Source organism: Panthera tigris, chromosome A1 (genome assembly GCF_018350195.1).
Source record: "Panthera tigris isolate Pti1 chromosome A1, P.tigris_Pti1_mat1.1, whole genome shotgun sequence".
Classification (NCBI taxonomy): Eukaryota; Metazoa; Chordata; class Mammalia; order Carnivora; family Felidae; genus Panthera; species Panthera tigris.
The window spans coordinates 133,018,056-133,042,564 of NC_056660.1; the positions used below are offsets into that span (position 1 = coordinate 133,018,056).

Genomic DNA, 24,509 nt, shown 5'->3' on the forward strand with positions numbered 1-24,509 from the left:
GGTATCTAGTACATCTCCCAGTTTAAATATGTTCGATTGATGTATTATTTTTCAAAACATGGTGTTCACTTGAGAAACTGAATTGCAGTAAACAGCGAACTAGGTTGGGTAAATGAGAGTGGCTGGGAAAATTATTTGCTTAACAAACTTGTTGACATGATCACTTTTTGCTACGATTCCATCTGTGCTCTGCCTCTGTCCCTTTTCTTGTTCTTACAAGGTTTTAAGATGACCTGAAATAATACATCACTCAGCAAGATGAATAACTTAAAACACAGGTAAAGATGCACACATGAAAAGCGCGGATATGACAGCATTTTTTAACGGCAACGTGATTGACATTTTATGCTGGATAATTCTTTCCGGCTGGGGGCTCTTCTGTACCTTGTCCTGTGCTCAGTAGCACCTGTGCTCTCCAGCTAGTAGCTATCAGTGGCATCCTCTACTCCTTTTAAGTTGAGAGAAGCTAAAATGAGACATAGCCAAATGTGCCCCTTGGTGGCACAATCACCGCCACCTGGAAAACACTGCTAAAGAGGATGTTTCAGTCCATCCCACCTACTGCAACAGCGTACCATACACTGGTTGGCTTATAAGCAACCGTTTATTTCTCAGAGTTTATTTCTCATCCACCTGTATCCTCTTGGAGGCTGCTGAGCCCAAGAGCAAGCCCCTGGCAGATGTGGTGTCTGATGAGGGTTTGCTTCCTTGTTTATAGAAGTTCTAGCTCTGTCGTCACTTGGTTGAGGAAGCAAGAGAGCTCTGTGAGATCTCGTGTATAATGGGCTAATGCTATGCAAGATGACTCCACTTTCGTGACCTAATCACTTCCAAGTGGTCCTGCCCCCAAACACCATCACACAGGGGTTAGTGTTCAACATATGAATTTGGGGGGAACACAAACGGTCCGCAGCAGAGGGTAAAGTGGAATCCAGAGTGAAGTTTGTGCAGCAACCGGGCCCATGGAAGTCTTGATGGAGATTGGACCTACCACAGTTGGTCGTGATGGGCTGCCCAGGCTTTGCCCTGTGATTTCTGGCGGTTGAATGAGAGAACTGTAATGAATTGTGTGGGGTTTCCAGGGTACAAGCAGACTATAAGCCAGCAGAAGCACACTTGATAGTACTGCAGAGAACCTAACAGCTTTTCTCCAGGTTTCTATCTCACCAACCAGAAAGAAGCTTCTGGTCGGCAGGGAGTTTTGTCTGCTGTCGCGCCCAGAGGCAAACTTGGCACATAACTGCTTAACAGAATTGTTTCATTAAGAGGATTCTTGACACGGAGGGCACTAGAGGTCCTTCCTCACTTGTTGATACATGCAGAACTTCCATGGCTGTTTCTTACAGTATCATTAAATGGAAACATGCATTCTGGGTGGCACAGTCCACAATGAGAGTCAGCAAAATAAATGGGCCCCCCTGCAGCATGGTCCAAGATGGTAGCTCAGTCAGTGTCTGACTCAGTCTGTGTAGTTAGATTTTAAGATGCTGGGGAAAGGAAGGTTGCATATTCTTCATGCAGTGGTGAGCCTGTGAAATGTTTCTTCTCGATTTGAATAGTGTAGAATAGAGGTAAGAATTCAGAGGTGCCATTCAGAAGGGTCAGGTGAAAGCTGTATGCTTTACCAGTCAACAAGCTGAGAGAAAGCGGAACTTGAGCTGAGCTACGGTGACAGTTATGGGCAGCATTCTTAGTTAATGAGTGCTTTAACGTGCCAAGCACTGTGTTAAGCCCTTTTCATTCATTATCCACCTGTATCCTCCCCACCTCTTAGGCTCATACTTGAGAGAGGAGTCAAGTAGTTTGGCCAAGGCATGGCACTGTGATGCTGCCCCTGAGAGTTCAGATTTGGGTTAGGCTCCTTCCATACAGCTGTGCCTCATGCACGCTGAACACCCTATAGCTTGAGAACCACAGCTGGAAATAATTGTAAAGCAGTACAAGCCAAGTTCTCCTCTGAGCCATAAAGAAAAGTAAGACAACTCAGTAAAATCGTAATCCGTTTAATTTCCTTGCAAACCATTTGTGATGAAGTACACATGCAGAGATGTTTGCGAATGAGGTGACTTCCTCTATGGCAATTTCAATAACCAGCGCAGCTAACATTTATTCTACACTTACTATGTTCTGTGCATGTTTTAAGTGCGTATAGGAATTCTTTTAATCTCCACAACAACCACAGGAGATAGTATTACTACTAACGTTTTGTGGGTGAGGAAACGAGCATAGAAATAGTTAATTGTCTTAATTAGGATGGTAAACGTTGACTTTTCTAACTACTGCGAAATTAGTATGAATATGGTAATGACTGTCTTAAAGATAGAACTCTATTCTGTCAAATTTTAAAATGTTGTTTATAGGTTTTGGTTTAAAAGTAAATAAAACCCTGTGAAGTACAGTCAGTTCGGGTTGCTCATTTGATTCCTTTTTGGATGGAGGCAGTAGAACAGGTAATTAAGATTATAAGCATAGTCTATGCAATTTGTTAATTATTCATTTCATACCTTAAGTTTCTTAGAATATTTAATATCAAGAAACAGAATAACTGAACCTGGTCTTCATAACCCCATGTTACTAGTCAGTCTCTTACTCTTTTCTTTTCTGTGCTTTCTTTTTTTTTTTTTTTTTAGCATAAAAAAGACTACTGGTGAGCCTCATTGTGTATGCAAGTGACATTGATGATCCAGGTGAACTAATGAACTTTGGCCTTAGGGCACATGCATTCTGGATGGGTCTTTAAAATGCATGTCCCACATCTTGGGAATGAATGGGGAATTACAGCAAAGAGAAGAGAGTGTAGGGAAAGGCTTGGATTGATAGACACAACTGAATATGCTCGTTAGGATATAGTTAAGAGGCCGCATAATTCATTATTTAGAAATCACCTTCAGAGGCAGCGGTGTTAAAAAAAATTAGCATATTAGTTTGTATATAGAAAGATTCTTTAAAAAGGTGACGTTTGCTATAACCTCAGGGTCTTTTTCATACATGAAACGTTCAATTTTGTCAAAATGCTGTGGACTGCAGTTAGCATTTTCACCTTGAGTAACATTTAATGTAATCTTATTCAGCTTTGTCCAACAGTAAAAACTGTTAATTGTACGTGGTCTTTGTTTTTTGGTTATATTTTAAATGAAATACCAGAGATTGCCATTCATTTGTTCTTTCAACCAATGTTTACATGGTGCCTTTTATGTAGAGCAGTGGACAAATGGAACAGACTAGTATGTAATTTCATGCAACTTAGGATCTAGTGGGAGAAGGAAAACAAATATAGAAGATCTAACATGGGGTGAGAGATGCTAAAAAGAAACATAAAGAAGGGAACGAAGCAGTGGGCATGCTGTTTTACACAAAGCAGTTGGAGAACCCCCCATGGAAGACTGACTATTGAATAGAGACCTGGAGGGTGGGAGTTTGATGGGGGGGGGGCAGAGCATGATAGCTAATATCTGGAGTGAGTCTCAAGCAGAGGCCATGCTCAAGGTAAGGGTGCTGGGTGGGAAGATGCCTGGAGCACCGAGGTGCAGTAACAGGCCAAGGTGGAGCAAGTGAAATAGTAGGTGGGATCAGAGACTTGTGAGTAGAGGTGGAAGGACCCGTAGGGCATTGCCAGGACTTTGGGTTTTGCTCTGGGTGAGGGGAAGGGGAGGCCGGAGGACCCCAACAGACAATGTGGAGCATCTGGCTGGCAGGGATAAGCTTGGTAGCAGTAGGAATGGGGAAGTGATTGGATTCTGCATATGTGTATTTTGGAGGTTAGTTTAGAGGAATTGGATATGGAGTGAACACAGAAGTTCAGAATAATTGTAAGGTTTGTGACTTGACTAGCTAGATAAAAGGACTTGCAATTTCCTGAAAATGGAAAAACGGGTTTATGTCCATATGATCACTGTGATGGTGTAGAAACTGTGAATTAGAGAACTTGTGTGCTCGAGTGTGAGTGTATCTGGAGGGGAGGTTGGAGAAAATAGTTAAGAAGGCTGCAAGTTGAATGTTCATTGAAAGTTTGGATATGCCCTTTTAGAAAGAGAGGACAGTACTCCTGGGGGCTGTAGCCATAGAAGAATAAACCCATGGTCTGTGTTTGGAGATGGTGGTGGTGGGGATGGCAGAGACACTAAAAATAAGATCAAGATTCCTTGGTAATTTGCCTTTACCTGTATTTTCATTCATTCATTCATTCATTCATTCATTTTATTTATTTATTCATTCATTCAATTTATTTTTTGAGAGAGAGAGAGAGAGCATGAGTGGAGGAGGGGTAGAGAGAGAGAGAGAGAGAGGGAGAGAGACAATCCCAAGCAGGCTCTATGCTGTCAGCACAGAGCCCTACTCGGGAATCGATTCCACCAACTGGGAGATCATGACCTGAGCTGAAATCAAGAGTTGGATGCCTAACCATCTGAACCACTCAGGCGCTCCTACCTGTACTTTTAATTCATTTTCACTGATGGTAGAAGCCATATTGTGACAGTGATGGGTTCTTCTCTTTTTTTCAGCCTGAGCATTGTAAACAGCCAACAGTGAATGGAGGTGATAAACTCAAAAAACACAGATGCGGAGTTCTGGTGATAAGCTTCTCAATAGGACTGAGAATTTTGGAAACTTTGCACTAAATGTGCATCAGACTTCTAGTAGTTGTATTATAGCTTCTGTACACCCTTTGTTCTCTAAGATGCTTCCATGCTTCCTGTGATAGACTGCTAGCAACAGAAGTTGTTGACATGTATGTGGTGTGTTTGGTCCCTATCTGTCTGACTTCGACATTTCATGATATGCCACCGGACCTCTTCAAACTGTTTTGTGGTCCTTGGAACTGCAGGAGGATGAGAAAACTAAACTGGGAAGTTTTGAGCAAATGGGATCCACCACAAATCAATATTTGCTATTGGCGAATGAGGTAAGGTTGTGTTTCTGGAGAATGTGTCTTTGCAGGCTAGTTTGTGGCTAGCAGCGACTAGGTAAGTATGTGACAAGGGAAGAGGGCTATCTCTTGATAGGAATGCATTGTCTGCTTGGTGACAAAAATTAGAAGTCTGTGAAGCAGGCATGATAAGTTCAGGCTTCATTGTTTGGTTTAAAGACCAGCTCTGTCGTTAGCTGAGCTTCCTGTAGTATAAAGACGTGGGGAGTTTGGAAAAGTTGGAAAACATTAAACAGGAATCCTTTAAAAGGCTGTGTCTGAAGTGATAAGTTTGATGTCTACCATAAGCTCTAGGGTGTGATGAAATATTTGCCATTGGAGTATGAGTGTTTGAATCAGGACAAAAAAAATGAAAAAGAAATCGCAGGGCTGCAGTGGACCATTTTGAGAAGCTTTGACTAATTGTAGAAAGAACATTGAGCCCCTGACAAGCCAGCAAATTTGGAAAAATGATCTATTTAGAGAGAGCCCTGTTGGGATTGTGATTTGATGTGAAGAAGGAAATGGGATCCTGGAACATGGTGCTACGCTTACAGGTTTTTCTCCTTAGACTGTGTTTGAAACGTTGACAGCCCTCACAGTTCACTGACTCCATTTTCCCAGATTTAAAATAATACTCCCCTCTTGAGGTTGCGGTTCTGATTAGAAATGCCGGGTTATGGACTAATAGCTCATGGCTATATATGTGATGAAATAGATTTTCTTTTTTGTTTGTTTTCTTTTACTTTTTTCTTGATTTCCTTCCTCGCCTGCATTTGTTTGGAAATATGTAAGGAAATCACATAATTCTTACTTAGGAATTATCTTCCTTCTTATTTTTCCACCCTCTGTTAACTTGTGATATAACACTCTTCCCCAGAGAGAGTAATTGTAATTCTGCAAGCTGAAAAATTTAACTTCAGGTGAAAAAGAAGTAGCAGAAGTTGATGAACCCTTAAACACTAAATATTTGTATTTTATGCAGCTGCCACTAGTAATTGGGAGAAAATAACTAAGTGGAATGGACTCTAAGTCACTCAGATACTCTCAGGGGTTCTGGATGCATTTACGGGATCCAGTAGCTGGCTATTGGGGAACGTTGTGTTGAATGTCTGTGACACATTGCCACCTTGTGGCTGCAAGCTTTCCTTTTAAGGCAGAAGCAAATTCCTAGTATTGAGTCCACATGGTAGAATCTTATTTTATATTTTCCCTACTATTTATAATTCAAGGTGATAACGAAAGATTTGAGACACTTAAAAGGATACCTGTAATACAGGGTAGGAGAATTGAAGAGAATGTCCTTGTTCTCAGAAGAGGCATATTGAAGTTTTGGGGGGGGTGAAGATCCATAATGCGTGCAACTCTCCACTGTGTGGGTGTGGGAGAAGACAGAAGAAGAGAGAGCAAAGATAGTATGGCAAAGGTGGTAAAGGGAATACGGGTGCTCACTGTCATTGCCAAGAAAAAAGAAAAAAGAAAAAAAAAACAGAGTAAAGGCATAAAATGGAGCCATGAAGGAGGCAAAAATAACTTCTACATTGTATAATGATCAGACCACATTTGAACCACTGATTGCTTTCTGCGTTTTCCAGTAGCTGATGTGTCACTGTCCAGGGTTCTCTTGCTCCAATTTTGTGTCCATAAGGTTTGAGGCCAGAGTATCTAAAATTCGATACAATTCCTTCTTAGAGGCTGTCCTAAGTAGGATGCTGTTGTAATGAACAGCAGACTCAACAAATAGCTTCCAAAAGTACAATCTGGGATCTTTTCCCTACTGATCTGGTTTGATCCTGGAGTGGAGGCACTGCTAGTTTTTCGAGGACCTCTCACAATAATACTAAGTGGCCATGAAATACAGTAAGAAATGGACCAGTATTGAGTTTGAGGTGGTTACTTACTGACAAGTGCTTGAAGCCCAGATGTTGGGTGTTACTAATGAATACAGTGAGCTTGGGGGAGCACACATCTTGTAAGAGCTAAGCCAGTAAGGTCTGTTTTACCCCACTGCGCTTGGGAGGAGTTACTCATAGGCAAGGTTAAATTTCTTTTTGTGCCATCGTTTTGAGTATGCTGCACCACGTAGGCAAAATAGATCCATGATAGTGCCAATCTGCAAAAATTCAGACAGATATAACCAGATAGCTGTTTCTCTACCCATGAACACAAAGCAAAGCAAATCTCAGTGAAGCATCCCTAAAAATGCTCAGATTTGAGCAGCGCTACTGAAGTCTTGTCTGAATTTAAATTTCTACAAAGTTTTTTTCTGTGGCATTTGGAATTTCCACGAATACCTTTTGTACTCCTTTCTTGTTCTTAATAACCATCTGGATAGATGTATATGCAAATGAGTATTTTTGTCCTCAGTAACCATCTATATATATATATGTATATGTATATATATATTGCATATATACTCTGAAGGTGAACATTTTAGAAGATGTGGCCCTATTCAAGTTTGAAAGGTTTTCTTAGAAAAGGAGGACAGATCTTGAAATAAGTGTTGTGACACAAGGGATTCTTTTGTAGAAAGCTGTCTCTTGAAGTGATTTTAGTTTCTCTGATTCTTGTGACAGGTTTTCTTTTAAAAGGCTATAAAGTGATATAGGGATGTATTGATTTGCATTAAGGGATGCGGTGCTTAGAAATTTCCCTTCCCTGCATGTATCTGTGAGCACCAGAAGCCTGTGGATTTTCTTTTGTGAACTACTAAAGAAGTGATCTATTGATTCTCTATAGAACAATACTACTCATTTTTTAGAGACATCATGGCCCACAGAAAGACATATACCTTACACAGTGAGTAAGGACACACACACACACACACACAAGTATAACTTAATCAGGCGATTCATGAAACTGTGCTTTTCCTTTGTTGGACTCTAACAACTTCTGCTACATTTAAACAAATCCTGGTTAGATCTACTAAATTTGGTTTCATGACCCACTAATTTGTTGGGACCCGCACTTTAAACGTCACTGCTGTTGAGATTTTGCGGTACGCCAGAATGTGCTCCAGATGTAGGACACAATAGTGAAACCCTGAATTCTCTAAAGTAACCACATTAGGAACAGGCTTGGGAGAGAGGGATTTGGAGAAGGATAAGCAAGGGGGCTGGTGGGTGTTGAGAGTGTCCTCAGCCTGTGATGCCCCTGTGTTTGTCTCTACAGCTTGACCACATACTGTCACCTCCGCCCATGCCGTTTCGGAAATGCAGCACCCCGGATGTGACTTCTGGTCCTGCAAAGTCACTGAAGTTTAAAAGACAGCTGAGTGAGGACGGGCGAGAGCTGCGGCGGGGAAGCCTGGGAGGAGCTCTCACAGGTGAGTCCTGAATGACGGACGCACAAGAGGAGGAATTGCCTTGACACACTGGCGCGTCCTCCCAGGTGGTGTGAAAATTGGCCTGCTTTGGAATGGGCCTGGCCCTCTGCAGACCCTTTGGTGAAATCTGATGCAATCCAGAGAGCAGTAAAATTGAGAATTTTATTGTTTCAAATTTTTATTTAAATTCCACTTAGGTAACAAACAGTGTACTCCTTCCTGGTGTCAGGCATAGAATTCAGGGGTTCATCACTAATTTATACCAGTCCTCATCCTAACAAGCTAAGTGGGTGATGGGTCTTAAGGAGGGCACGTGTTCTGAAATTGAGGATTTTACTGAGAAAGTTGACATACAACAGAAGGGACCTGTTAAAGCAGGTGTGTGTACAGATTTTGGCAAATTTATTTACTTTTTTAAATGTTTATGTATTTTGAGAGAGAGAGCAGGGGAGGGGCAGAGAGAGAGAGAGACCTCTGCGGGTCTCTTCGCTGTCAACACAGAGCACCATGTGGGGCTTGATCTCACCAACTGTGAGATTATGGCCTCAGCCAAAATCAAGACTTGACTGATTAAGCCACCCAGGTGCCCCAATTCGGCAAATTTTATACACCAGCGTAGCTACCACCACAGTCGAGATATAAAACCTTTCCTGTGCCCTGTTTTTGTCTTTCCTGCTCTCCTCCCTCATTTCTTGGCCCCAGGCGACCAGCGATCTGCTTTTCCTCACTGCAGATTCGATTTACCTCGAGAATTTAACATTAATAGAATCAAACGTACATGTTCTTTTGTGTCAGGCTTCTTTTGCTCAGTATGTTTTTAAGATTCATCTGTGTTGGTGCATGCATCAGTAGTGTATATTGAACTTTATTAGGAACTGCCAAACTGTTTCCAAAATTGTACCGTTTTACATTCCCACCAGCGACAGATGAGCAATCTAATTGCTCTGCATTCTTGCCAGCTTGTGGTATTGCCAGGTATTGAGTTGTTTTTTGATTTTAGCCATTTTAATGGATAGATAGTCATATCACATCAGGGATTTATTTTGTATGTTCTTGATGACTTAAGTGGTGTTGAACATCTTTGCATGTGCTTATTGGACGTTCGTTTATCATTTGTGAAATGTCTTCACAGCTTTCATCCTTTTATTTTCCTTCTCACCCATTTTTCAATCATGTTGTTAAATTTAATTTAAAAATTTTTCGAATACAGAGAAAACACAAATCACTTGTATTGACTTGAAACATAGCCAGCCTAAGATAATTTAAAGTGCTTTGAAGTAACTCACCATATAAATTTTTCATATTATTCAACTTTAAATCACTGAAGGTTATTTCTTTTTCTTTCTGAGTGCCTTTTTCTGTGAATATAAATATCTTTGGACAAACTGGTTTTTATTTTATTATTCTTTATATGTTTGTTTTTGAGAGAGAGCATGCACATGTGGAGGAGGGCCAGAGCAAGAGGGAGAGAGAGAATCCCAAGCAGGCTCCACACTGTCAGCACAGAGCCCGATGTAGGGCTCAGTCTCACAAACCGTGAGATCATGACCTGTGCTGAAATAAAAAATTGGGCACTTAAGCGACTGAGCCACCCAGGGGCCCAAGAAACGGATTATTAAGTCCCAAAGCAGAGTTTTCTCTGTGTATGACAGGTTTTCTCTGCCAGTTCCTAAATGGTCTGAAAAGTAAGTTGAGTTATTCACATTTTTTGGAGAATCCTGGATTTTGACTTCTGAGAGATAAATTTCTGGTAACAGCAAGGATTCTGTCATAGGCTCAGTAGACTTTAGAACATTTGACCCATTGTGGCATACTGCAGGGTGAAATTGATCTCAGGCCAAGGGGACGAAATTCACCAAAGACTGCTTCACTTCACTAAGTTTAGGCAAATGTTCATACTTGAGTTATACTGATATTCTTTGAACGCTTGTGAGGATATTTTTCTTTGCTTTCCTTTACAGATTGAGACCATTTGCTTTTTTAAGTGGGAGATCCTAAACATTGTTTAGTCCAACCCTTTTTTGTAAGTGGAGAAATTAAATCTTAATGGTTAAAAGACTCATCCCTTTCCTTACTCATTTCACTTAGGAAATTTACTTACTTTGGTTATACTATTTTTGACCAAAAGGAGGGGCAGTAATGATTCTCTCCAATTTTTGCTAGAGGAGTACACTTAAAGCTTTAAAACAATGCAGAGGTATAGCTCTTGATGCAGATAAATGACCTGAGTCATGAAATTTGGCCTACAGCTTAAAAAAAAAATCTGAAGTTGATTCCCATTTCATAATCTCAATAGCTCTAGCAATCCTACTCTTAAAAACTTAGCGTGCTATATATACAGTCTATTTTATTTTATTTTATTTTATTTTATTTTATTTTATTTTTTTAACATTTTTATTTATTTTTGAGACAGAGAGACAGAGCATGAATGGGGGAGGGTCAGAGAGAGGGAGACACAGAATCTGAAACAGGCTCCAGGCTCTGAGCTGTCAGCACAGAGCCCGACGCGGGGCTCGAACTCACAAACCGTGAGATCATAACCTGAGCCAAAGTTGGCCACTTAACCGACTGAGCCACCCAGGCGCCCCTGTTTTATTTTTTTATATACACCTTTACATTTTTATATATACTTCTATATGATTAAATTTCAGGTTATGTAATTTTCAAAAATGTTTATTAGCCTGAGAGAGAGAGAGAGAGAGCGCTTAAAAGAATCTCATGAATGTCAGTTTTTAAAAACAGTTTCTTGTAAGTTTGATTAGAATATGAAGAAAACATTCTAATTGGTCCTCTAAATAGCTTAGCTAAGGATTTAATGAAAGAATTTATGCCAAGCCCTTAGCCCCGCCATGGGTGGCTATGAATATTATGTGCAGCATGGATTGAATTTGTGTGTTTGCACTTGGTGGGGAACTTGGGCTTCTGAACATCAGCTTGGACCTTTATCCATTGAGTTTCTATCTGTCTCAGGCACTGTGCCAGTATTGGGTTGCAGTAGAAAGAAAACATCATTTCTGATCTTGAAGAAAGAGTTTCTACTAGCATTAGGCACCTGTGAATTATCACATGTGATCTTACCTTGGGATATACTTGTTGCTAAACTTAATTAAGTCAAAGTGACTGTTTTTGCCATCAGAAATCTGTACCTGATATATTTTGTAACACCAAGACCAGCCATCTTCATATTGCTTAGCTTTGTTTCAATCTAAAAGACTCTTTTCTTTGGCAATTGTTTACTGCTTTTTTTAAAACAAAGATTCTGTGAAGGCTTATAGCTTAAAATTTTTGCCACTCAGTTATCCTTGATAAGTTTCATTGAACTCTGCTTTTTGAGGGGAAGATCTATGATGTTTTCATCTAGTTGTCACTAATAATAATGAGAGCTAACCTTGAGAGCTTGCTATGTAGCATGCATTGTTTTTAGGGAATTATATTTATTGCCTTAATTTTTTCTTAAACATCTTTATCCCCCTATGAGGGGCAGTCTTATCCCCATGTTACAGATGAAAAAACTGAGGAACAAATAGTTTGACTGAATTGCACAAGATCATGGTGTTCACAAACAGCAGAGCCAAGATTTGAGCCTGAGTGTTGTGGCTCCAAAGTCCATTCTTGTAAATACCGCACTGTTCGTAATGCAGTAGGTACCCGTAGGTTTCTAGTAAACTCCAGCAGGGTTAATTGGAGTGAATGCTAGGGGGGAAAATCTTTGCTCATTTGGAATCCAGGGCTGACTCAATCTATAGGGATCCTGGTCCCTTAATTGCAAAAGTAAATTAAAACTATACAATTAATAATTAAACAATTAAACATTTGTTAACCCAGCCATTCTATGTCTCCCATTTCATCACAAGGAAATAGTTGTGAATGGGTGCAGAGAAATAACAATAGTGATATTTAGATCAGCATCATTTATTAGAATTAAAATTGCTTATCATCTAACTACCTGGCAAAAGATATTGGCTAAATGTATTACAGTATACACATAAAATGGAAAGTAATTGTAAACATTAAATATCGTGTAGTAAAAGAATATGTTGTAGCATTGACATAGTCTCCCAATATGTTTTTAATATGAAATCCCATTGTTCAGTGGTCTCATGGCCTTGATTGCTTCCTAGGTCTTGCTATAAATGTAAGGAAATAATTGTATATATAACAAGGGGGAGGAAGACAGTTCCTGGGATGATTGTTGACTGGGTTCCCTTTAAAAATGGGCACATGAAGGATGTTATGGCGTTCTTTTACACCCTGCAGTTCTATCCATGAGACATGTTTTGCCACTGAGATTTCCTGAGGCATTAAGTGGTTTATCAGTTGGTGACAATATTGTATAACTACAAACTTTCATTGGCAGACAAGTATTTCTTATTTACGTGGTTGCAGGTCAGCTGGGTTTTGGATCATTTTGTCTGGGCTCTGCTAGGATTGGGTCTAGGATGCTATTTGAGTCCAGATTTACACAATGTGTCTGTCTTCTTTCTTGGACCAGCAGCTAGGCAAGGCATCATATTCTGGTAAAAGACAGGAGCATGAGAGTGCATATCCACCAGCTCAGGTATGCTTCAAGCCTCTGGGGACATCATGTCTTCTAATTTTGTATTGGCCAAAGCAAGTCACATGGTCAAGCCCAGAGTTAAGGGGTAGAAACATGTTCTACCCACATGGTATCTAGGCCAAGATGCAGATATATAACACTAATGCAGGGTAGCAAAGAATTGGGACCAATAATTCCATTTGTCATAATTAGCCTCTCTCTCTCTCTTTATTTTTCTTTTGCCTTTACCTATTTTTTAATTATTACAGTGATATCTGTTTAATGTAGACAAATGTAGACAAACTATCAGTACTTTTTCTTTTTCCAGGGCTAGCTTTTAAACAACAAACACAGAGTTGACAATATTCAACTCTGCCTGATTTTTTTTTTTTTAATTTTATTTTGGAGGCTAAAGCTATCTTCTCTCTTTATGGCCTGCAACTTGCTAAGTAGGCAACCAGAAGCATCATGTAAACACTGAGCTTTGGGAACCCCCTGATGAGTAAGAGGAGTGTTATTCTAATCATTATACAGACCCTTAAGTCTAGGCATAAGTATGTGGTAATGTACCTGACAGTTCACAGCAAGGGAGCTGCACAATGAAGGACAGAACCTCAGGATCTTGAGCCCTGGCTTCTTGATATGCGAAGCAGTGTCCTCAATCCAGGTCCTGAATTTCACAACTATGATACATATTGGAGCCCTAATGGTCAGAAAAGGCAGGATTCTTTTCCTTATGAGGAAAGTTGTGTTTTTCAAAACTTACTGGCTTGTTTGGAGTGTAAAACAAAGGAATCTATATATGTTTGCAAGTTGCATCTAATAATAATAAACCAACTTTGTAGATAGTATAAACTAGAATTTGTAACAGCATCGTGGTGTTCTATCTTGGGGAAAATATTGAGACATTTTTCTTTCTTGGACTATGGAAATCAGTTTGGAATAACATCTGAAAAATTTTTTAAAAGCATTTCAGAGTGAATTTTACTTCAAGATGGAAAAGAAAAACAAACAACCCTATCCTAAAAAAAGCTTTTTTTTTTCTTTTCTTTAAAATTAACCTGGTGGCCATTGTGTTTTAGTGCTGTGTAGAGGTTAATGGGTTTTCCATCCTAGAGCCCTCCTTAGCTTACTGGGTGAGACCAAGAATTCAGATTAAAGTAAATTTACATAAAATAAGACCTCATTTTTTATGGGTAGCCTTGGTATTTAGCAAATATTGCTCCTAAAAGTTCTCCTTGATGCCCTAGATTTTTTATGTTCATAATTTCATCCAAAGAATGCCTATACAATGATGATGTGTGTTAGAATGCCATAACAAGCAAACCAAAATCTATCAGTGACTTATCACAATGCTTATTTATTTCCTACTCATGTACATGTTTTTGGTTAGCAGGCAGCTGTCTTCCTCATGCTGAGTCAGGGACCCACGCTCCTTCTATCTTCTGGTTTTGTTCTTCCCTATGGCCTTAATATACTTTGCTTCTGGATGATAGAAGTAAGAAAAAAAAAAGGAGAAAGCTTTCTGTTTTCTTAAAAGTCCCAGCCTAGAAGAGACACATCTTCTTGTCCATTCACATTCTTTCTGTCAAGATTATGTCACATGGTCACAGCCAACTGCCAGCCTAGTGCTGCTCTTGGGAGAAGGTGAGGGGACTAGCATGGTCCTTCTGGGCCGTTGCCTATTTGTACAGCTACACAAGAGTCAATGGCAACATGGCGCTTACTGAGTTGGGGAAGCCTGAGAGAGAAATAGGTCTTACTAAAGAAATAGAATGTGGTAATTTCCCTTCGCTAACTGTGTATGTCAGGACTGTGGGATCGCAAAAAGGGAGAGTTGTATTTTGAGAAGGAAAGAATTGGCTCCATGTCAGGAAGATGGCTCTAAATGGTTATTGGAATCTGCAGTATGGTCACTGATAACCTTGGGGACAGTAGTGAAGTGGGACGAAAAGCTAGAATGGAGTGGATTAAGAGCAAAAGGTAGTTAAGGAATGAGAGGTAGCTAGTGGGTAGACAGTTGAGTGTAGATAGCTCTCTTGAAAAGTGCTGCTGTGTAAGGGAGTAGACACATTGTGGGAGCTGGAAAACTTTAAGGGGTCAAAAGGAGACCTCTTAGCATGGGGTCCATGTGAGCATGTTTGTCAGGTGTTGAGAATGGCAGTGAAGAAAGCCAAAGTAAAGGGCTTCCGCAGGAACCTGGCAAGGTATCCAGAGTACATGTAAGAAGGTGGGCTTTTTTATGGGAGAAGGGGCACTTCCTTTCTTGTCATCAGAGGAAGGAGGCGAGAAAGGATGCAAAAGTGGATCTGTGTCATGGAATACTATTCAGCAGTAAAAAGGAATGAACTATTGATGGGGATGGCGGCCTGGGTGAATCTCCAGAGAATTAGACTGCATTAAAAACAAAAAAAAGCTTGCTGTATAATTCCATTTGTGTATACAATTCTCAAAGTGACACGCTTGTAGGAATGGAGAACTGGTGAGCAGTTGCCGGGGCTTTAGGAGGGGGAGATGGGAGGGGAGTAAGTGTGGCTCTAAATCGATGACATGCGGGATCCTCTGCTGATGGACATGTTCTGTATCTTGACTGTGTCCAAGTCGTTATCCTAATGCTTATTGTACACTATGGTCTTGCGGAGCGTTACCGTTGAGGAAAACCCGGCAAAGTGTACCTGGGTTCTTTCTGTATTATTTCTTACTACTGCATACAAATCTACTTTTATCTCAAGAGAATAAGAAGTTTCATTTTTAAATGTCCGATTTCCATATCACTGCTGTCAATAAATTTGCTTGATAAAAGGTAGGTAGTTTAATAGATTTGTAGCTTCGCTTTTCTCCATGCATGCTGAGACCCCTGGGTAGCAGTTGGGAGGGTTATATGGGAGTCGAGTAGAGAGGGAAGTCACATGGCCTTGGAGAACAGGAAAGGAGCTGTAAATGTGGTAGGATTGCTTTGGAGCTTTAACAACCCATTTAAAGTCTGAGGTCATGAACTGCAAGTGAAGGCTATTGACACGTTTGAGGAAAAGGTAAGGCCCCAGTGAAATGTGTGTAGTGGGAACAGTACTTCCACAGGACATGGATAGCAGAGAACCCAGATTGAGGGTCATGTGAAGGTAGTGGTGGGGAGAGTGGGGTTGAGCTGTTTAAGAACGAGTGGAGTTTTGGGGCCTTTGGTGGAATTTCTCAGTGGCGGAGCCAAAGCCCATGGGAGTTTGGAAGGAGGAGTGGTAGTGGGCACTTGGGCATGTGGTTGTATTGGGGACTGAGCACTATGTGGGCTAAGTTGGGTTTACCCAGGCCCTGAAGGATGAGTGCAATGTTAGTATTTTGATATATGGCAAAATTGGAAACTCTTAGAGGGCCAAGACATTTGCAGTTGTTGTAAATGGTGCTCTTTTGTGGTACTTTCCATCTGGGTTCTTGGCTCTTGGACAACAGAGAAAAAAAAATCCCGGATCCACTGAAAATTCACACTCAGGGTCGTACTGGTTTAAAAACATCCTATTTTGATTTGTTTTGCAATTTGCCAATACTTTAAAAATTGCCAGACTGGGGGCTCCTGGCTGGTTGGTTAAGCATCTGACTCTTGATTTGGGCTCAGGTCATGATCTCATGGTTCATGTGTTCCAACCTACATCACGCTCCATGCTAAATGAATAAATGAACCAATGAATCATTGAGTCGATGAATCAATGAGTCAATGAGTCAGTGAGTCAGTGAATCTCTCTCTCTCTCTTTCTCTCTCTCTCTCTATCTATCTCTGGGCTGAAGGCATGTAACTGGGAATAGGAATTTTTTTTTTTTTACATTAGTTGAGTGTTCTCTTAGAACTTATAAAATTGTATAGTTCATCAACAGTTGCTAAGGAAGTTGGAGGATGTCTACGCATTTTTCTGAGTCACCAAGCAGTCAAGAGGCAAATCCATTAGTACCTTCTTCCTGGTGAGAGTGCCTGCTTTTAAATAGTCTTTGAAATCATTGCTGTCTTCACTGCCCCTATGTCATTCTGTGTCTTGATGTTTTGTTGGTATCTAGGTGTTCTAATTACAAGATGACTCTTGTGGTGTATTTTTGTTGTGCAATCTCTCCTTGCCAGAGTAGGCATAGCTCCAGAGACTTGAACTTAATGGGGTATGCAGCCACTTCCTTTGGCAGGTGCTGCCTCCCAGTGTCTGTCAGGAAGCCTTCTGCTGTGGCTCATCTCTCGTGCCGGTGGCCCACCAGTGTGTCATTGCTTCACCTGACAGAGTGATCACAAGGTGGTTCCCGGACCCTGGTGCCCTGCTGCCTCAAACTGACGTGTGGCCACCTTGTTCTGAGCCAGGCTGCAGAGACCTCTTTGAAAGTCAAATACATATCTCTTTCAGGCCTCTTGGACCAAGGAGGCCTTCTCAAGAGGTGAGGATGTCAGGCATGCTGGGAGAATTAATTAAGGGATGAGTCTAAATGAGGACTTGAAGAATCAAATGTGTTTTTCTTATACTGGAAATCAGATGAGAGACTAGGCTGTTTGCTTTGAAGTAGTGTGATTTCTTATACCGGAAATCAGATGAGAGACTAGGCTGTTTGCTCTCAGAGAGTGCTGGGAGCCATGCTAGGTCAGCAAATCTGGCTTTTCAGAAAGCCACTTGGCAATTTTATACCAGATAGAAGGACTTCAAAATTAGTTCTGAGTGTTAATTAAGATGTTGATAGGAGACTCAGTTTCCCTTAAGCCTTTTGAGGTGCCTTCTGCAGACCAAAAAGTCGCTTGGGTCTTAAATCGCTGTTGGTCTAGAATTTCAAGGTCACTAGGGTAGGAAAATCAGTTGAATACTTACATAGAACTGAACCATTCTGACTTCCAAAATTGAGTTGGCCTTCTTGACCTTCAGCTGGGTGTGGTGGATGTGGCAAATCCAATGTGGTAAGGTCAGTTTTTGCTGGTATTATTTCATTTTATTTACTTTTAAAAAATCTTTTATATGTTTATTTATGTTAAGAGAGACAGAGCGAGTGGGGGAGGGGTAGAGAGAGAGAGGGAGACAGAGAATCCCAAGCAGGCTCCGCACTACCAAGCACAGAGCTGGATGTGGGTCTTGAACCCACAAAACCGTGAGGTCTTGACATGATCCGAACGAAGAGTCACACGCTTAACAGACCGAGCCACCCAGGAGCCCCAAGTGCTGGAATTATTTTAAAATAATTTGTATTTGTCTAGGCTTCTGGGTGACTCATTTAGTTAAGTGTCTGACTCTTGACTCTTCATTTCAGCTCAGGCCATGATCTCATGTTCCATGGGTTCAAGCCCCACATTGGGCTCTGCACTGAGAGTGAGCAGCCTATTTGGGATTCTCTGTCTCTCCCCTGCCTCTGCCCCTCCCCAACTCGTGCTCTCTGTCTCTCTCTCTCAGAATACATAGATACACCAAAATAAAAAGTTGTATGTGTCTAAACATGTAAGGAAGCTCTCTGTATCAATGAGACTAATGAAGAAACTTAACAGAAACAAACCAAAGATGCATGAATGTTCACATGAACAAAGCACTAGGCTTCCTCATTCACCCTTTTGGTCTCTCTCTTGCTCCCTTAATGTCTTGCCCATATTTTTTGTGTTCTAATGTGGTTCTATAAATAACAGACTTGGGTTATTCCTGAGAGAAGAATGAATTTATTGAATCCATGTATCAAAAATTCAAGTTGTGTGTTCTTTTTTTTAAAAGTCTAGTTATTTATTTTTGAGAGAGCACAAGCAGGGGAGGGGCAGAGAGGGACGGAGAGAGACAGAGAGAGTGAGAGAGAGAATCTCAAGCAGGCTCCATGCTGTCAGCACAGAGCCTGATGAGGGGCTCGAATCCCTGAACTGTGAGATCATGACCTGAGCCAACACCAAGAATTAGACTGTCACCCGACTGAGCCACCCAGGTGCCTGAAAAATTCAAGTTGCTTGTTCTTAAAACTTACTTTAGAAGAGAAAGTTGATTTCACTTGGAGTTGTATGGTTTGGTTTGGCATTTTTATCAAGGGGTTGACTTTTTGAAGGGGGATTATCATGTTCTTTTTTGTTTTCTCTCTGCTGATTTTATATTTTTGTACATTCCTGAAAATTTGTTTTGCCCTGATAGGGTGGACTGAGGCCAAGTGTGGCTGGACATGGTTTTCCCATCCTTTATGCCTTGTGTACTTTCAGGTTCTGAAAGGCGTGCAGATTCTAAGCTTATCTTCTCAGCCCCATGTATGTGTCATCTATAAAAGATGGATTGGTTTTAGCTCCCTGTGACACTTTTTGGTATATGTGAGGATGCCACAAAAGTTGAATTGACAGTATTGTAGTTAAGAGCATGAAATATAAATTTAAATAAGAGAAAATCAGTATGGCCCATTAAATCCCACAGACAGCACTCTTAGTGGGGGGGTGGGGGGGGCACCCGGGTGGCTCAGTCAGTTAAGCGTCCAAGTTCAGTTGATTAAGTGTCCGACTTCAGCTCAGGTCATGGTCTTGTTGTCCATGAGTTTGAGCCCCACGTTGGGCCCTGTGCTGACAGCTCAGAGCCTGGAGCCTGCTTCAGATTTTGTGCCTCCCTCTCTCTCCCTGCCCCTCCCCTGCTCACACTCTGTCTGTCTGCCTGTCTGTCTGTCTGTCTGTCTCTCTCTCTCAAAAAATAATAAAAAATAATAATAATTAGTAGGGAGGGGGAGATAAGGTTGGGGAATGCAAGGGAGATGGTGGGTGCTGCCATTTCATGCCACCCTGGAGCCACATGTATGCAGTTGGATATGGGCGACTGGCTCTTCTGGTGACATTGTCTTAATGTGTGCAGTGAAACGTACCACATCTGCTCAGAAGTGCACGTGAGGTGCTAAGTGCTCATGGGCCGGAATCCTCTGGACAACACATGCGTGGTAGTGGGGTGCGATGCAGTAGCGTTTGGGGGAGGCATGGATCAGAATGGGATACGTGGAGTAGACTGAATGGGGTTTCAAGATGGAAAGCAAGTGACTTGCCTGGGTGACTTGGTAGCTTATGCCCTGCTCTTATGGGAACCATGAAATGGGGCTCAGAGGCCCAGATGCTGATGACAAGCATACCTTTAAGTAAAGCGTGGCTCGGTTTCTGATGCCTAATTTCATCCTCTGTAAAATGAACAGGTTGGATCAGACAGCCTCCAAATCCCTTCAAACTTGAGTAGTAAATAATTTTAGTTACCAAGATGAGATGGGGGGGGGGGAGTCTTTGCAGAGACCGGTTTCCCTTCATTTTCTCCCTTCACACGTAAATATTTTGTCTACTGTTGAGCTCGGAAACCCACTGTCTCCCCTGGAGGAGCATTCCAGTGATGTCCTGTCACCGGCCTCTGAAACTGAGTACCCCAGGCCATCTATCTCTTGTTTAAAGCTCATTTTCAGTGGCGAATCAAAGATCAAGAATGTAGACCTGTTTTTTACTTCCTGGGTGGAAACCGAAAATGAAGCTGACTGTATGTCAACTCCATAGTAAGAGTATAAGGAAAGGAATGCAAATGCCACCAACCGGGAAGTTTAAAGATTTATAAAAATTAGTGTTCCTGATATATTAATGACTCTGGTGGTGGTAGCCTGCATTTGTCATTGTCATGTTCCATTGTCATTCAAGTACTTAATCAACGCCTATTGTCAGGGCTACATTTATTTTCTTGTGTCTGCCTCGCCAGATCATTTCTCTGTTCTTTGACAGTACTGTGTCAGGTGCCCTGCATCACACCAGGGCCAGAAGGGAGATCTTGAGGGTAAGCCCTGTCCTTGATTTTAACCCATTGCTGACTGGCTCACTGCTGGGAGTGAGACTTTTGAAAAGTACAGTATTATTTAAATGTCTGTTTCCCTCTTTCTGAATAAGACCAAGGTGGAATCATTCCTACCCTACATGATTAATCCTGTACCAAATTAGGCTTGAAGGATTTTGCATAAGGTAGCAGAGTTACCATGTTCCAAGTCCCTGTGAGAGAGAGGCATGTATGTATGTTAAGTAACATACATGGACGTTTGGTAAGTGTTTATACATATGCATGCACGCATGGCTCTGTGCCCTTGATTTTTATTTAGTGTCTCATAATTTCGGACACGCCTGTAGTTTTGCCTTACATCACTCTAGAGGACAGGAACAGTTACGTATGTCAGTGCCCCCCCTTTTTTTTTTAACCTCAAACAAATTTCGCTGGGCTCAGAACAAGGAAAAAGGGGTTAAACTAGTCTGATAAATTTGAATTCTTTCTTGAGCTAAGTACTGAGAGCTGGGTCACCCACTCTGTTCGCCTTGGTTGCCAGGAATCTCAGAGCAAAAACGTTTTGTTGCTCTATTTTTGCTCCATTGCACTAGATTGTGGCTGCAGTGGTACATATAAATAATTTTTAAAAATAGGGGGGAAATAATACATGCACAAACTCATAGCACTGAGATGCCTACTTATGTGTAAAAAAAAAAAAAGGGAAGTGAAACTCACGATCCTTAACTACATTCAGATTCCATTCCAAACACCTTCATATCACTTGCTGATTCTTCAACAGCCCTACTTTAACTCTCTCCTTCCATCGTATATTACTTTCTTCTTACAGGATGGATCACTCTAAATTTTCTATTATTTGTGTACCTATCATCCCTTTTACTAGTTTATAAATTCCTTGACATTTTCCTTGTTTCTTCTAAGCAGAGTTTCCTGCATTGCACATATTAAGTGCTCAGTAAATAGGATGGCCAGACAAAATGCATGACACCATTAATAATATCACATAGACAGCTAATCCTATTTTTAGTATATGTATGCCCATTCTGAAATTTGGGCACTAAATTCACTAAATCCAGTACAGATTTATTTGTACTGGAATGGATTTAGGGGTCTTATATTTTTATTTGCAAAATCCGTCAGTAAATACTGGAATGGTTTTGTGTCTAGGCATCCTCAGACATACTGTCTTTTAGGTACATGCATGGTATGAAAGGCAGGAGGTTAGAGCCCTTACACATGGATGTCAGTACAATATCCTTTTCTAATGTTTTCTTTGATCCTCTGGCTGCTTAGTCACCTCAGAGACAGGATTATCTCTGTGGACAACCCCAAGCAGATCTGGTATGTGATGACTTCTGATGTATGTAAGTCTGGATGCAAATGCCCCACTGCCATTCTTTGAACAGTTATGGTCCTCTCTGTGGATTCAAATAATGGGAGGTTAAATGCATTTAATGGAACTATTAGAAGAAAATGACCAGACACTCAATTTTTTTTGCCTTTTTATATTTTTATTTATTTAATTTTTAAAATATAATTTATCGTCAAATTGGCTTGCATACAACACCCAGTGCTCATCCCAACAAGTGGCCTCCTCAATGCCCATCACCCATTTTCCCTCTTCCTCCCGCCCCACCTCGCTGTCCACCTTCAGTTTGTTCTCTGTATTTAAGAGTCTCTTGTGGTTTGCTTCCCCTCCCTCTCTGATTGTATCTATTTTTCCCCCTTCCTTCCCCCGTGGTCTTCTGTTAAGTTTCTCACGATCCACATTTGAGTGAAAACATATGATATCTGTCTTTCTCTGACTGACTTATTTCATTCAGCATAAAAGCTTCCAGTTCCATCCATGTTGCTGCAAATGGCAGGATTTCATTCATTCTTACTGCCAAGTAGTATTCCATTGTATATATAAACCACATCTTCTTCATCCATTTGTCAGTCGATGGACATTTAGGCTCTTTCCATAACTTGACTATTGTTGAAAGCGCTGTTATAAACATTGGGGTACTTGTGCCCCTATGCATCAGCACTCCTGTATCCCTTGGGTAAATTCCTAGTAGTGCTATTACTGGGTCATAGGGTAGTTCTATTTTTGATTTTTTGAGGAACCTCCACACTGTTTTCCAGAGTGGCTGCACTAGTTTGCATTCCTGCCAACAGTACAAGAGGGTTCCCGTTTCTCCACATCCTTGCCAGCATCTATAGTCTCCTGATTTGTTCATTTTAGCCACTCTGACTGGCGTGAGGTGGTATCTCAGTGCGGCTTTGATTTGTATTTCCCTGATGAGGAGTGACGTTGAGCATCTTTTCATGCAGACTCAATCTTGAGAGATGGCTGTTTAGAGGGTGACTGGGACAACCGAATGGCTACCTTCCCCCACTTCAGCACCAAGCACACTGATTTCCCCCATAATCACGGCTGAATTCTCTAAAAAGGAATGCCAACTAGTCTAGTGATACCATTATTTTAAAACATGAAGACTTGACCCTGGAGCTCAAGGCTACTTGATGTCATCTAAGCTTTCAGAAGAACTCAGTGAGTAAATAATAGACCAGAAATGAAAGGGCTGAATTCCAACCCTATACCTCTCATTAATTTCTAAGCAGTGCTGAGGCAATCATGATGCTAATCTGGGCTTTAATTTTTCTCTTGTTAAAAACAATGGCACTATTTTGTTACGTTTTGGAAATCACTTAGTGATTTCTTAGGACTTAATTCAGGGCATAGGGTTGGTTGCAGCTTGGATAATACAGGTTCTTAGATTCTGTTGCTTTTGAACCAGGTAGGATGGACATTAATTTTGCTACTAACAGAGGAAGGAGAGCAGGCTACAGAGTTCCTGATGGAAGTCTGTCTCTCCGGGAGTGGGGACTTTAACAAAGTGCCATTTGAAATCATGGGGAGATCTATGATATGGTATTTTTGGAAGAAATCTTTCATAGTTGTGTTCTAGACTTTTTGCTTATTCATTAATTAGTATGAACAAACTGGAGACAAAATACTCGATTCTTCAGAAAGCATACATGGACATTGTTTTTGGGGAGGAAGAATTTGAAATCTATTTGGAGTAAAAGCTTGGAACTAGAAACTGTTCCAAATAAATATATGTGGAAATACATTGTTATGAGAATTCAATTGTGTATAGAAGTTTCCTTGGGTAAACAGAACTTGTTAAGAAATTTGTACTTGTCTGGAAATTTCTGCTTGGATTGTGATAATGGAGTTTGTTTTATCCCCTTCTGGCTGCCTTTGTTCTTTTTGTTTCTCTTGTAAAGTTCCTGATGGCTAGCTCCTCCTTGCTCTCTGTCATAAGTATTTATATGTAGGGCCATTGTCAGAAATGTTTAGCATCCAGGGCTGCTAGTGACATTTGAGTGTGTCAATAAAAGCATCTTAGTGTCCAAAAGAATGTTATTGAATAGGATTCATAATTTCTTCACAAAGCAAGATGCTAAGTACAAATTGTTATCTAGTGTTTTGAGGCTAATCAGCCTACCTTGAAAATAACCAGTATTTTGTGGAGGTGTTGGACTTTTTTGGAGATGCATTTTAGAAGTGAAAGTCAAACCCAAGAAGAGTGACATTTAAGGTTGCTGCATCTTTGCCATTATTGTTACAAAGCAAACAACGGGACTGAGTTTCAATATATATTTTTTAAAGTTTTTTTATTTTGAGAGAGAGAGAGTGTGAGTGCATGCATGTTGGCAGAAGAGGAGCAGAGAGAGAGAGACAGAGAGAATCCCAAGCAGGCTTTACACTGTCAGTTCAGAGTCCAACGTGGGACTCCACCTCATGAACCATGAGATCATGACCTGAACTGGAATCCGGAGTCAGATGTTGAAGTGACTGAGCCACCTAGGCACCCCTGAATGTGAATATTTTTCTAGGCAGTGTGCCACCGAACAGTAATGGGAAAATAGGAACCCTGGTTGAAATATAAATGAGAGACAAAATAGAGAGTTAGTATGCACAGATATAAGCGTATAATCATG

At 40.9% G+C, this 24,509-nt stretch overlaps 1 protein-coding gene across 2 annotated transcripts in view; it reads left to right on the plus strand.

The window, feature by feature from the left end:
• Positions 1-24,509, plus strand: part of MAST4 (microtubule associated serine/threonine kinase family member 4) — a 562,621-nt gene that overhangs the window by 136,855 nt on the left and 401,257 nt on the right. For both annotated transcript variants that reach the window (XM_042987724.1, XM_042987722.1), the window contains exon 2: positions 8,078-8,231. In XM_042987724.1, coding sequence (XP_042843658.1) covers positions 8,078-8,231 — 154 coding nt within the window. The remainder of the gene's footprint in view (positions 1-8,077; positions 8,232-24,509) is intronic.